The sequence below is a fragment of the Quercus robur genome, chromosome 4, assembly GCF_932294415.1.
Source record: "Quercus robur chromosome 4, dhQueRobu3.1, whole genome shotgun sequence".
In the NCBI taxonomy this organism is placed as follows: domain Eukaryota; kingdom Viridiplantae; phylum Streptophyta; class Magnoliopsida; order Fagales; family Fagaceae; genus Quercus; species Quercus robur.
This window is the reverse complement of record NC_065537.1, coordinates 34,311,733-34,323,125: the sequence shown is the minus strand read 5'-3', so window position 1 is coordinate 34,323,125 and position 11,393 is coordinate 34,311,733. Positions and strand designations below refer to the sequence as shown.

At 34.9% G+C, this 11,393-nt stretch overlaps 1 protein-coding gene across 2 annotated transcripts; it reads left to right on the top strand.

Moving 5' to 3' along the window:
- The first annotated feature begins 2,307 nt into the window (after positions 1–2,307).
- LOC126721176 (polyamine oxidase 2-like) lies at positions 2,308–10,127 on the top strand. Of its 2 annotated transcripts, none has more exons than XM_050424203.1 (10): positions 2,308–2,789; positions 3,864–3,967; positions 4,559–4,647; positions 4,746–4,859; positions 6,383–6,470; positions 6,652–6,737; positions 6,839–6,945; positions 8,690–8,783; positions 8,884–9,313; positions 9,454–10,127. In XM_050424203.1, the coding sequence occupies exons 1-10, from the start codon at positions 2,747–2,749 to the stop codon at positions 9,760–9,762; spliced, it is 1,464 nt and encodes a 487-aa protein (XP_050280160.1). In that variant the 5' UTR covers positions 2,308–2,746; the 3' UTR covers positions 9,763–10,127. The 2 variants fall into 2 exon arrangements, with proteins under 2 accessions (XP_050280160.1, XP_050280159.1); XM_050424202.1 differs by having other exon boundaries at positions 2,309–2,789; positions 6,839–6,941; positions 8,686–8,783.
- The last annotated feature ends 1,266 nt before the right edge of the window (positions 10,128–11,393 follow it).

Sequence of the window (11,393 nt, the reverse complement as noted above, 5' to 3'; positions counted from 1 at the left end):
AGCTTAACGAATCTTAATGGGCCTAACAGTTAAAAGAGTTAGAAAATTTTTTGTGGTAAAAAATACCCCTATCACTACTAATCCACCAAAAACTTTGATAATGAGGCCCGTAGCCCACTGGTATGTTTACACAGTTTAATTGCAACCATTCCTTTAGTAAGTTCAGAAATTTCATCATCTGATTCTCCATCCTCCTTTATATTCACATCAAAGTCAAAAGCCTAGGCATAGGCTATCGGGATAAAACCTGTGAGTTTATCTTTGTACAAGATCTGGGCCCTCTAACGTATTGGTTTTCATCCCTTGATCTAGGACCCCCACCTGAATGACCCATCGAGTTAGCTCTCTTTGCACTTTTTTCCAACTTTGCTTCCTCTTCACACGACCTTTCAAAGAACTCACTTCATTTGCTATCTTTGGGATTCTCAGGGTGAATGAGACATATTTTTTAACTAAGCTAATTTCAAAAAGATAAAAATATCACTTAAATTTTGTCCAAATCATAGATAAATAAATTGTAATTTACACTTGTAAGAGCATTCACAGCCCAAATGCCAAATGTAAGCATATTTTAGCATTTAAGCCCAAAATCCCCACTCCATCAGAACTTGTAAAAGCCAACTATTTAAAAAAATTTGCAACTGTGCTACAGTGCAATTCTAAAGGTAGAATTGCATTGTAGCTAAATGGTAAACTTAAATATTATTATTTAATTCTCTCTCTCTCTCTCTCTCTCCTACTTTTTATTAAACAATTCGAACACTTTCTCTCTCTTTCTCTCTCGTTATTTCTCTGCTCTCTTCCTTCTCTCTTCAGACCCAAAACCCATAGCCACCACACCACGGCGAGCCACCACTCCCATTATTTATCCTCTTTCTCGTTGCAGATCAGCTTGGCTGACGGTGGTGACATGGCTTGTTTTCTCTCTCTCTCTGGTTGACGACGGCGACATGGATCAATGCGGTTGTGGGTTTGGGTTTTAGGCCGGGGGGGTGGCAGCGGCGTGGTGTCTTTCATGTGGGTTTGTTCAGTGGGATTGTGTTGGATTTTTGGAATGGGTTTTGATGGGGTTTGCTATGGGTGGGTTCCGATGGTTTGGGTTTGCCGTGGGTTTGGGTTTGTTGCTGCGGGTTGTGGGGACTGTGGGTTGCTTTTTTTTTTTTTTTTTTTTTAATGGTGGTGTTGATGGTCGAAGAGGGTGGTGTTCTTCAGATTTTCAGTGGTGGTGGTTGGTTCGGTGGTATGGGTTTATGGTGAGTGGTGGACAAGTTTGTTGTTTTGGGTTTGTGGTTGGTGGTGTTTATGGATTGTGGCCGTGGGTTTGCCATCGTGGGTCTGGGTTTCGCTTGCTATGGGTTTGGGTTTTGCTCATGGTGGTGGGGACCGTGGGTTGCTACATTTGGTGTTGATTGTGTTGATGGTGGATTGGTGCTATAGTCTTTCCACTTCTTTTTTTTTTTTTTTTTGGTGTGGATGGTAGATTATGGGTTGCTGGTGGTGGTTGTGTCAGGTGTGTGTAGTGCAGCGGTGGTGGGCTTGTGGTGATGGTGGTTTCAGTAAATTTGTGGTTGTTCTTGAATAGAAAGAATGAGAGAAAAAATAAATAATATGTTGTATTATAAATGATGATGATTTTGAGATATATTATTTTATTGTATAGAAATATTATTTTAATGTATTATATTATAAAATAAAAGTGGGGATGCTAGAGTGTTGTAAAATAATATTGTATAATTAATATAGTAATTTTTAAGGATAGTAAAGTAGAATAAGATGACATTTTAGAGTGCGGATGCTCTAAACGGAAAAAAGTTGTAGCAGTTAAAAAATCTGATGTTGTTTCATAATAGGATCCCACGGTGCAGAGAGCGACAGAAAAAAATTCGTTGGCTCTAGTGGCAGAAACTTTTTTGTTCTGTCAAGAAAAAAGATAAAAAGAAAAAGTAGTGGCAGTGGCAGTAACTTTAAAGAGAATATTATATCTCACCAAACTACTGCCCTTTCGTAAACCAAACCATACGTCCCCACCAAGTAGTCCTTTTGTTTCGAGAAACCGTCCCTACCAAGTAGTCAAGTACCAATGTTATACTTTTATCAACACCAATTTAAAATATATATATATAATTGCGAAGTGTCTTCTAAAAAAAAAAAAAAAAAAAAAAAGCGAAAAGTGGAAAACACGTGTATCATAAAAGACAGCGCGTAAGAACAATTAGCATATTAGGCGCGTGCAGAATGAGTATTTCCGTGTGGGGATGTTAAGCGCAAAAACCCACCCACCTTTTAAGTCTCCATAAATATAACCAAACCCAAACGCAACCAAAACCAAAACCAAACCCAAACCCAAAACCAAAAACAAAAAAAATCAAATCCCAATGCAAACAAATTTTCTCTCTCTGCTTCAGCATCAACCATTTCATTTAGGATTTTGAAATCCGATTGAATTGTTAAGATTTTAGAGATATAGGGAGCTGTATGAGCTGGTTTGGGAAGCTGGGTTTCTTCTTGAATTATTATTCGAATTCTTCTTCGAATTCAAATCACTTTATTACGTGTCTTTTAATCTTTGTTCTTCATTATTCACCTCAATTGCCTCCTTCCCTCTTTAAATTCCACAAAATAACCCTCGATCCTTTATTATTATTATTATTATTAACTAGTAATAATAATAACAGTAGTAGTTGTCATTTTTATTCTTATTTAAGTAATTCTCGTTTTACTGTTAATCGCCGAATTTCGTTGCAAAATGGAGTCTGGACGCACCACGAGTAATCCCCAATTGCGCAGAGGTTTGTATCTTCTTTTAATTTTACTGTTTCTCTGTGCTGGCCTTTTATTTTTATTTCAATCTTAAGCTTTCATTTTTGGTTTTCATCGATTTGTTGTTGCCTTAAAACGTATCTACCAAAAAAAAAAAATATATTTATGGTATGCGTTTTTATAAGAAATTTTTTTTTTTTTTTTGGTTGATTTGGATGTCGGTGGTCCTTGTGCCAACTCATCAGGTTGTGAGAATTGTTGTATTATTGTATACTAATACTACTTACCAAAATTTCCTATAAAAAAATACTACTTACCAAAAAGAGAGATAGACCTAACAAATTTCACAATAGTCGGTTGGATAGATTATTATTGATTTTTTATTTGAGCACTAATACTAGTGATACTACTATTTTAATATTGATTTTCATATGTTCCAAAAAAAAAAAAAAAATGTTGAGTTAGGCTTTTATTGATTCTAATATGTCTCACCACTGATATCACTTAGAACTTGCCACCTTGATAGTTGTGAAAATTGTTGCAGACTGTTGACCATATATTAATTATATATATTTGGGTTATAGTTTGGTGAAGCCTCTGAGATTTTTCATTTCTTTTGGCTTCAAATGGCACACTAAGAAGGTTCCCTTAGTTTCTGTTGAACTTGGACAAGGGTAACAAGAAAAAAGCAAAAGCTGCTAATTTTTGCTAAAATATTAGGTCCTTTTTTATTAAAGACATTCTTAACTATGTTCTGTTTGGATGGTGGAAATGGAAATAAGAGATTGTTTGGGATGAGCTGAAATTTTCATCATATTTGCAATTTTAGCTTATTTACCTCTTTTTATATTATTTATGGGTTCCACTGAACTATTTAGCTTATTTTATTTTATTTTATTTTATTTTTTTTACACTTTTAGTAAAAAGTTTTTAGTTTCAGTTAAATAAGTTGTTTTTGAACGGATTCTAAGTGAATAAATCATGAATTCAACCAAAAAAAGAAAAAAGAAAAAAGTGAATTAATTATGAATATATGATGGGGAAAGTTTAAATTGGTATTGTGGATTTGAGCTCTGTGAGTTAAGAATGTTTTGTTGGTGTAGGTCTGTGCTATTCAAATGTGGAGAGAAAACCATCTGTCATCGTCATTGGCGGTGGTATGGCTGGAATTGCAGCTGCGCGTGCTCTTCACGATGCTTCATTTCAGGTATAATCATGAACAACAAAGTATCATGATCATTCTTAGTGATGCCTTATTCTAGTTGTGACACTGGTTTATATACGTACATCATGCTTACCTGGATTTTGTCAGCTCTTTCTTAACTCCCAGCTGGAAAGCAGCTGAGATTTTATGCATTACAGCTTTTGATTGAAAAAATAGTGAGGATGATTAGCTTAGAAAGGTAAAAAAAATGAAGCTGACCCAAGTTTAGTTGGGGTTAACTGATTAAGATTTACTTGAGCTACAACTATTTGTTCTTAGATTGTTATAATAGTAAAGTGGTGGAGCTCATCTTGTGATTGGAAATTTATTCATTTCTCTGGTTGACTTAGTAATTAGTATCACCTAAAATTTAGCAAATACGACCATTGTTAAGCTTTTTTCACCCTATATATATATATATATATATATATATATGCATATATGCATATTGGGTAACAAACTAATAAGATACTAAAAGAATATGTATTGCCTTATATTTGTGATTTGGTGTGTGCGTGCACCAAGATGCATCACCCTTAGATGTAATGACTAAGGAGAGGGCTTTTTCTTTTTCTTCTTCTTTTTTGGTTCCAGGTTGTCCTGTTGGAATCACGGGATAGAATTGGCGGTCGAGTTCACACTGATTATTCATTTGGTTTTCCAGTTGACTTGGGTGCATCATGGTAAACTTACTATTTTGCAATATCCATTTTTTAGGTGAATATTCGGTGTTGCTTATTTATTAATTATAAAAACTTATTTGTCAATCATGATGGTTTAGGTTGCATGGAGTATCTAAAGAAAATCCCTTGGCACCATTGATTGGGAGACTGGGACTGCCCTTATACCGTACTAGCGGAGACAACTCTGTGTTGTATGATCATGATTTGGAAAGGTAAATATGTCTTTCAGTTTGTTGCCTTTGGCCTGCTAGTATTTTGCCTAATTCTACTTAACTTGCATGCCTACCTACCTAGTTCATGTTTCTAGCCTGTATGTGATGTGTTAAATGTAAGTAGGTATTTGTTAGAAAGGGATCTATGTAATATAGGGTCTGGATTCTCTTTATAGCTGAAGCAAATAAAGAAAATTCCTTAAAGTGCCAGTGTGTGTGTGTGTCTCCTGTTCTAGCTTGTTATTCTATAAATATATTGTGAATCTACAATCACCTTGAAACACTGCTTTGTGGCATGGCAAGCTATTTCATTTTTTTTAAGTCTTTTGATTTAAGATAGTTTGGTTACTTTAGCATCAGAGATTTTGGCCCAATTGAGGGATGGATGGACTTGCTATCGGAATATGAGATTTATTCATATTTTTCATGATTGGGAGATGGAGTGGGTGGATTCACTAATGGATTTCTAGTTACAAATGTAAAATGTTTGAGACATGCTAGCATAAATATTTCTCTATGGAAAGGAATTTGGAATAACAAAGTGCCCAGGAAAGTGACATTCTTTGTGTGGAAAGCAGCGTTGAATAAAATTTGACCATAGACAACCTTTCTAAAAGGAAGATATCATTGGTCAATTGGTCTTGGATGTGCAAGACCAGTAGTGAAATAATGGATGATTTTTTGCTTCAACGTTTAGTTGCTCATAATATTTAATCCTTTGTTTTCTTGACTTTTGGGGTACACTGGCTGATGCCAAAGAAGGTGGTTGATTTCTTTTTTTGTTTTCTTATGGAAGTTTGTTTGTTACTTACAGAAAGAAAAAGATAGTTTGGTTGCTTTGATTTTGATCAAGTTGAGGCACTCATGCATGTTTAAAATTCTCAACCAACACTATCTTATTTATGTTTAACATATTTTTTTTACACAAATCACAGAACTTTTATTTATTAAATATAGGTTAGTATTACAAATTGCTTCCAGCAATAACCTAATTCAATGAGAAACAATTAAAACATTGATATATACTTTTTGAGTAACTGTGGTAAAATTGTTGATACATTTTTATCTCTTCTATCTCATGTTTGTGGCTTCCAGGCTGTGAAAGAGGACTACTATATCTTGTAGGTTCCCTCTCTCTCATTCCTGAACTTAATGATTGTGCTTCTCACAGTGTTTTCTTCTAAATTGCTCAAACTTGGTACTTTTATAGTAATTAGTATCCCAATAACGGAGCAAAACTTCTTGAACTAAGTTGATTACATTCATTGATTAGAAGTTTTCCATCATATGTATTATTTTATGTTTTTTCGTTGTGTATTTTTGTCAAATCAGCAGTGTCTCATTCATAGATTGTCTTCTTGTATGTGATTGCATTGGTAACATCTAAAGATTAAGCTTTGTTTCTATTTTGTGACATTTCCTTGGGTGGCTATATCTTTACTGTCTATGAGGTATGATTTCCTTCAACCTTTATGTTTAGAGCTGGAAAGGATATATTTTCATATTTTATATGTTCTCCGCAGCTATGCACTCTTTGATATGGATGGAAATCAAGTTCCTCAAGAGTTGGTGACAAAAGTTGGTGAAGCATTTGAGAGCATTCTAAAGGAGGCAAGTGATATTTTATTTTTATTTATTTGATATAATTTTTTCATTATTCTCAGTACATAACATTGTCACAAGTTACTGAAAAGTGAAAATGCTTAAGTTTTCTTTGTATGTGCTTCTAAATTCTATTACTTCGGTTTCAAATGGTATTGATCCTCACTTTTTTTTTTCTTCATGAATACAGACGGATAAAATAAGAGAGGAATTGAGCAGTGACATGTCCATATTAAATGCTTTCTCTATTGTCTTTGAAAGGAGGCCAGAGTTGAGGTTTGATCAATATAATACATTGTTTCAATAAATGTATATATATTTTTTTCATTTCTTGACAGTCAAGACATAGTTTACCTAAAGTTGGCCCTTGCATACAGGTTGGAGGGACTTGCTCATAAGGTTCTTCAGTGGTATTTATGTAGAATGGAGGGCTGGTTTGCAGCAGATGCTGAGACCATCTCACTAAAATGTTGGGATCAGGCAAGTTTCTATCCTTCAAAAAATTTAGATATTACACTACTTGCTTGAGGTATCTATCTTGCATTGAAAATGAATCTTTACATATTGAAGATGAAGGTAGAATGAGAAGTGTATAGTGGCAAATAATGGAATCTTAAATTTGCACTGTAGTAATTTCTTAAGTTGGACTAAAAAAGAAAAAAGTCTTGTGTGGAAACTTGGAGATGAGTAGAGCAAGCAGAGCACATTGATCTTTTGTGGTTCCCACTTGGCAAACTGGAATAGCAATAGCTGATAGAGACCTTGCTTTGGATCCACTTAGAAACATTTATATTCTATACTATTCAACTAATTAAATAAAAAAACCCATGTGGAATCATTGATATTTTCACTATTATTGTTCTACTACTTTTAGCTTATAAAAAGTGGGATATCTTTGAAATCAGCTGACCTATCAAATTGAGAAATCCAATTTGGCCAGAAACAACTCATATAATCTTAGAAAAACTTCACTTCAGGGGAAATGTTGTGATTTAGATACTAATTTCTCCAACACTTTTGCTACCAATTTTATGTATGCCTCCAACCGCTAATGGATCTAAAATCCATAATATTTAGGGCATTAATTTTTATTTTTTGGGTATTAATGTAATAAATGAGGCATGTAAGGATCTTTCAAATTGACATGAATCATGAAATTCATTAAAAAGGGGTCATAATATTGCCTGCAAGGACCTGTCAATAGTGTTGAAAAAATGCCATAGTAAAACCAGATCCTGGAGCTTTATCACCATTCATCTCCTTCATTGCCATTGCTACCTCCTACCTAGTAAATCCTGCTCCAGCAACTCTTTCCTCCTCATCAATTGTCCAAGCCAATGCACTCTTGGTCTCCGACTCTCTGGCTCTTGATGTAACATATATGATTTTGTTTAAGAAAGTGACTGAAACGAGTAGTGTAATCAAGTAACTTACCATGCATGAAATATAAAGCAACCTGTTGAGTTTGCAACCTGTAGTTTGATTGGATTGGGATATAATTTATGATGACTAATTTAGTGACATCCTTACGATAATTAACAACATATAACATGTAGTAGGAAAAGATGGTCTCTCCCTTCCTCCCGCAACTTATTTTCCCTTCCTTTTTCATTAGATATAGGAGTATAATGCTAGCTAGAAGGTGGGCAGAGTCTGACTAGTATTTGCTTGGTTGAGGTCATATTTGGATCACCAATCTATCCTTTTTCTGTGTCATTGTTGCTTCGATTGCTGTAGGAAGACAGATAAAACTAATTTGAACTTTAAAATTTCTATATTTATTGATTTAGCACACAGTATGTTTTCGCACCATATAAGTATCAAGAGAAAGGGATGCCTCCCAGCAAGTTGGGTGTTTGTGTGTGTGTGTGTGTGTGTGTGTGTGTGAGAGAGAGAGAGAGAGAGAGAGAGAGAGAGAGAGAGGCCACTTGCCTTTGTGGCTAGTGTTTTTTATTTCCTGTCTCAAATTTAAACATTGTTATATTGAAGTAGTGGCTATCGTATGGGGTATCGATGTCAGAAATAATGAATTGAGAATTAAAAGAAAATGCCACATCTCCAGGAGAAGGAAATAAATAATCTTAGCTAGATAAGATTTTACTCGATGAACAATATCAAATATAATCTCTTGGAGTTTGTTTCTTTGGGTGGGGGTTTTCCTGGTGCTATATTTTTAATAGCTACATTTTGAGTGCATTCTGCAAATTTTCTCCCAAACATACAGGAAGAACTGCTCCCTGGTGGTCATGGGCTTATGGTCAGGGGCTACATACCTGTTATAAACACTCTTGCTAAAGGTCTCGACATCCGCTTGGGCCACAGGTATGAATTAATTATTTACAATTTTTTTGTTTTTCTGCCCTACATGTGCTGTAATCTGTTCATTACATAATTAGCTAGCAATTTTTGTCCTTGCCCTCAGGGTTACAAAGATTGTAAGGCGATATAATGGAGTGAAGGTGACAGTTGAAGATGGGAGAACATTTGTGGCAGATGCTGCAATTGTTGCTGTACCTCTGGGAGTGCTGAAAGCAAAGAGCATGAAGTTTGAACCAAAGCTGCCGGAGTGGAAGGAAACAGCCATTTCTGAACTTGGTGTGGGGATTGAGAATAAAATTGTGTTGCACTTTGAAAAAGTGTTTTGGCCAAATGTTGAGTTCCTAGGAGTGGTTGCAGAGACATCTTATGGGTGCAGTTACTTTCTAAATCTTCACAAGGCTACTGGTCACTCTGTCCTTGTTTATATGCCAGCTGGGCAGCTAGCCAAAGACATTGAGAAAATGTCTGATGAAGCTGCTGCTAATTTTGCTTATTTGCAACTCAAAAGGATACTTCCAAATGCTTCTGCCCCGGTAATACTTCTAGTTTGAATAATATACATAAGACTGTTATGCATTTCATTTATTTATTTTCTAAATTTGATGAGTTCCCATACCAAGGCCTTTCCTAGGAGTCTAACTAATAGTTTTTGTTTTTGGTTTGAATTGTGCAGATTCAGTATCTTGTTTCTCGATGGGGCACTGATATTAACTCGCTTGGCTCCTATAGCTATGATACAGTAGGGAAACCCCATGATCTGTATGAGAGGCTTAGGATCCCAGTGGATAACCTATTCTTTGCAGGGGAGGCAACAAGCTCAAACTACCCAGGGTCAGTGCATGGTGCATTCTCTACAGGAATGATGGCTGCTGAAGACTGTAGGATGAGAGTCTTGGAACGTTATGGGGAGTTGGATTTGTTCCAGCCAGTCATGGGTGAGGAGGCCTCAGTGTCTGTCCCGCTTTTGATCTCCCGGATGTAATTTTTAGTTTTAGGCTCTGGCCACACCCTTAATATTTGGAGTAATAAATAATTTTATTGATAAATAATTTTATTGTAGGAGACTGTATTAATGGTAATATGGGATCAGGCTAACACATTATTGCCATTTTTATTGGCCCCACTGGGAAACGTTGTGGAAAATCCTTGTTTCCCCTTGGATTAGTCTAATGTGTGGCATACCTGTAGTTATCTCTATATGAACTGTCAGAAAATATGAATTTATCAATCAGAAAATTATGTTCTTAGGAGGCATTGTGTGGTTTGTAGGTGCCTCTTTTAGTCGATGGAAAGGACATGTAAATTTGCTATATCAAGTTTTAATAAATAAGGTTGAGATTCTCTCTCTCTCTCTCTCTCTCTCTCATATATATATATATATATATGAAATTTAACACGTTTAAGATACGTCCTGTGTAGATCTCCAAAAAAAAAAAAAAAAAAGAGATACGTCCTGTGTATTTCTTTGCTAATGGTTTTAGTCAATATTTAATTGGATTTTATGTTCTAAAAATTCTACTATTGAATCTAATTTTAAGTATCTATTGTTTCTTAATAGGCTTTGTAATTTAATTGGCATCTCTCAATGCACAAGGGGATGCAAATTTGGTTTTCATGAGAGCATTAAACTCTAAAAATTCACTTTATCTATTTTACTATACTATTTTATAACTTACTCGAACATTTCAGTTTTTATTTAACATACAACTTATTAAAATAATATAAAGTACTCTATATTCAATAATATAAACAATCCACTTCTCTCTTTTCCTCTATTACTCCAAACTCACACAATCAGCAATTACCACCAAATCCAATCCCACCAACGCCAGCAATCACCTTATCATCAAAACTCAGCCAAACCACCAAAAGCTAGCCATCACCACAACATACCGAAACACTACTGAAATGGAAAAACAAAAAACCACCACTAAACCACAACAACCCACAAACCACCTACCATCACAACTACAACATTGCTGCATCACAAACCTAGAAAGATCAACAAAAATTTCAGCCACCACTGCATCAACACCCACTACTTCCAAACCCACCATTTAGATTAGAGATCCACTCCATTTAATATATGCTCAACCAACACAAATGTAGTGACAACTAACTTGAGAGAGAGAGAGAGAGAGAGAGAGAGAGAGGTGGTTAAGAGAGATGAGAGAATGAAGAGAGAGATATATTTTTATTAAAATAATAAATTTAGTTTTTACCAACATTGTTATAGTGGTTAGTATATTTTCAAATTCACTGTTCACAGGTACTAAAATTTTTTAGTAATATACACAAGCTCATTTTGGGTATGTTTGTAAAATAGGGATTTGGGGGTTTTGTATTCCCAATGCTAATGCCTTAAAGAACATTCACATCAAGTTAATGTTATTTAGCACTCAAAACCCTAAAAAAGTCACTACATCAATGATGTCAAAAGTCAATTTTTTTAACACCTAGTTCAGTAGATGGTAAACACAAAAAATATTATTTAAATGTGAGAGAGAGAGAGAGAGAGAGAGATTATAAATGAAGTGGTAAAAGGATAAAGTATGTAATATTATGTGTATTTTAAAATAAAGTATTAAAATAGATAAAATAATTTTGTGAATG

Bases quoted from the DNA above. Each gene is read 5' to 3' on its own strand.
- LOC126721176 (XM_050424203.1), top strand. From the start codon at position 2,747: ATGGAGTCTGGACGCACCACGAGTAATCCCCAATTGCGCAGAG. The intron at 6,471-6,651 runs GCAAGTGATATT...TCATGAATACAG, and splicing joins TTGAGAGCATTCTAAAGGAG to ACGGATAAAATAAGAGAGGA. The intron at 6,738-6,838 runs GTTTGATCAATA...CCTTGCATACAG, and splicing joins GAAAGGAGGCCAGAGTTGAG to GTTGGAGGGACTTGCTCATA.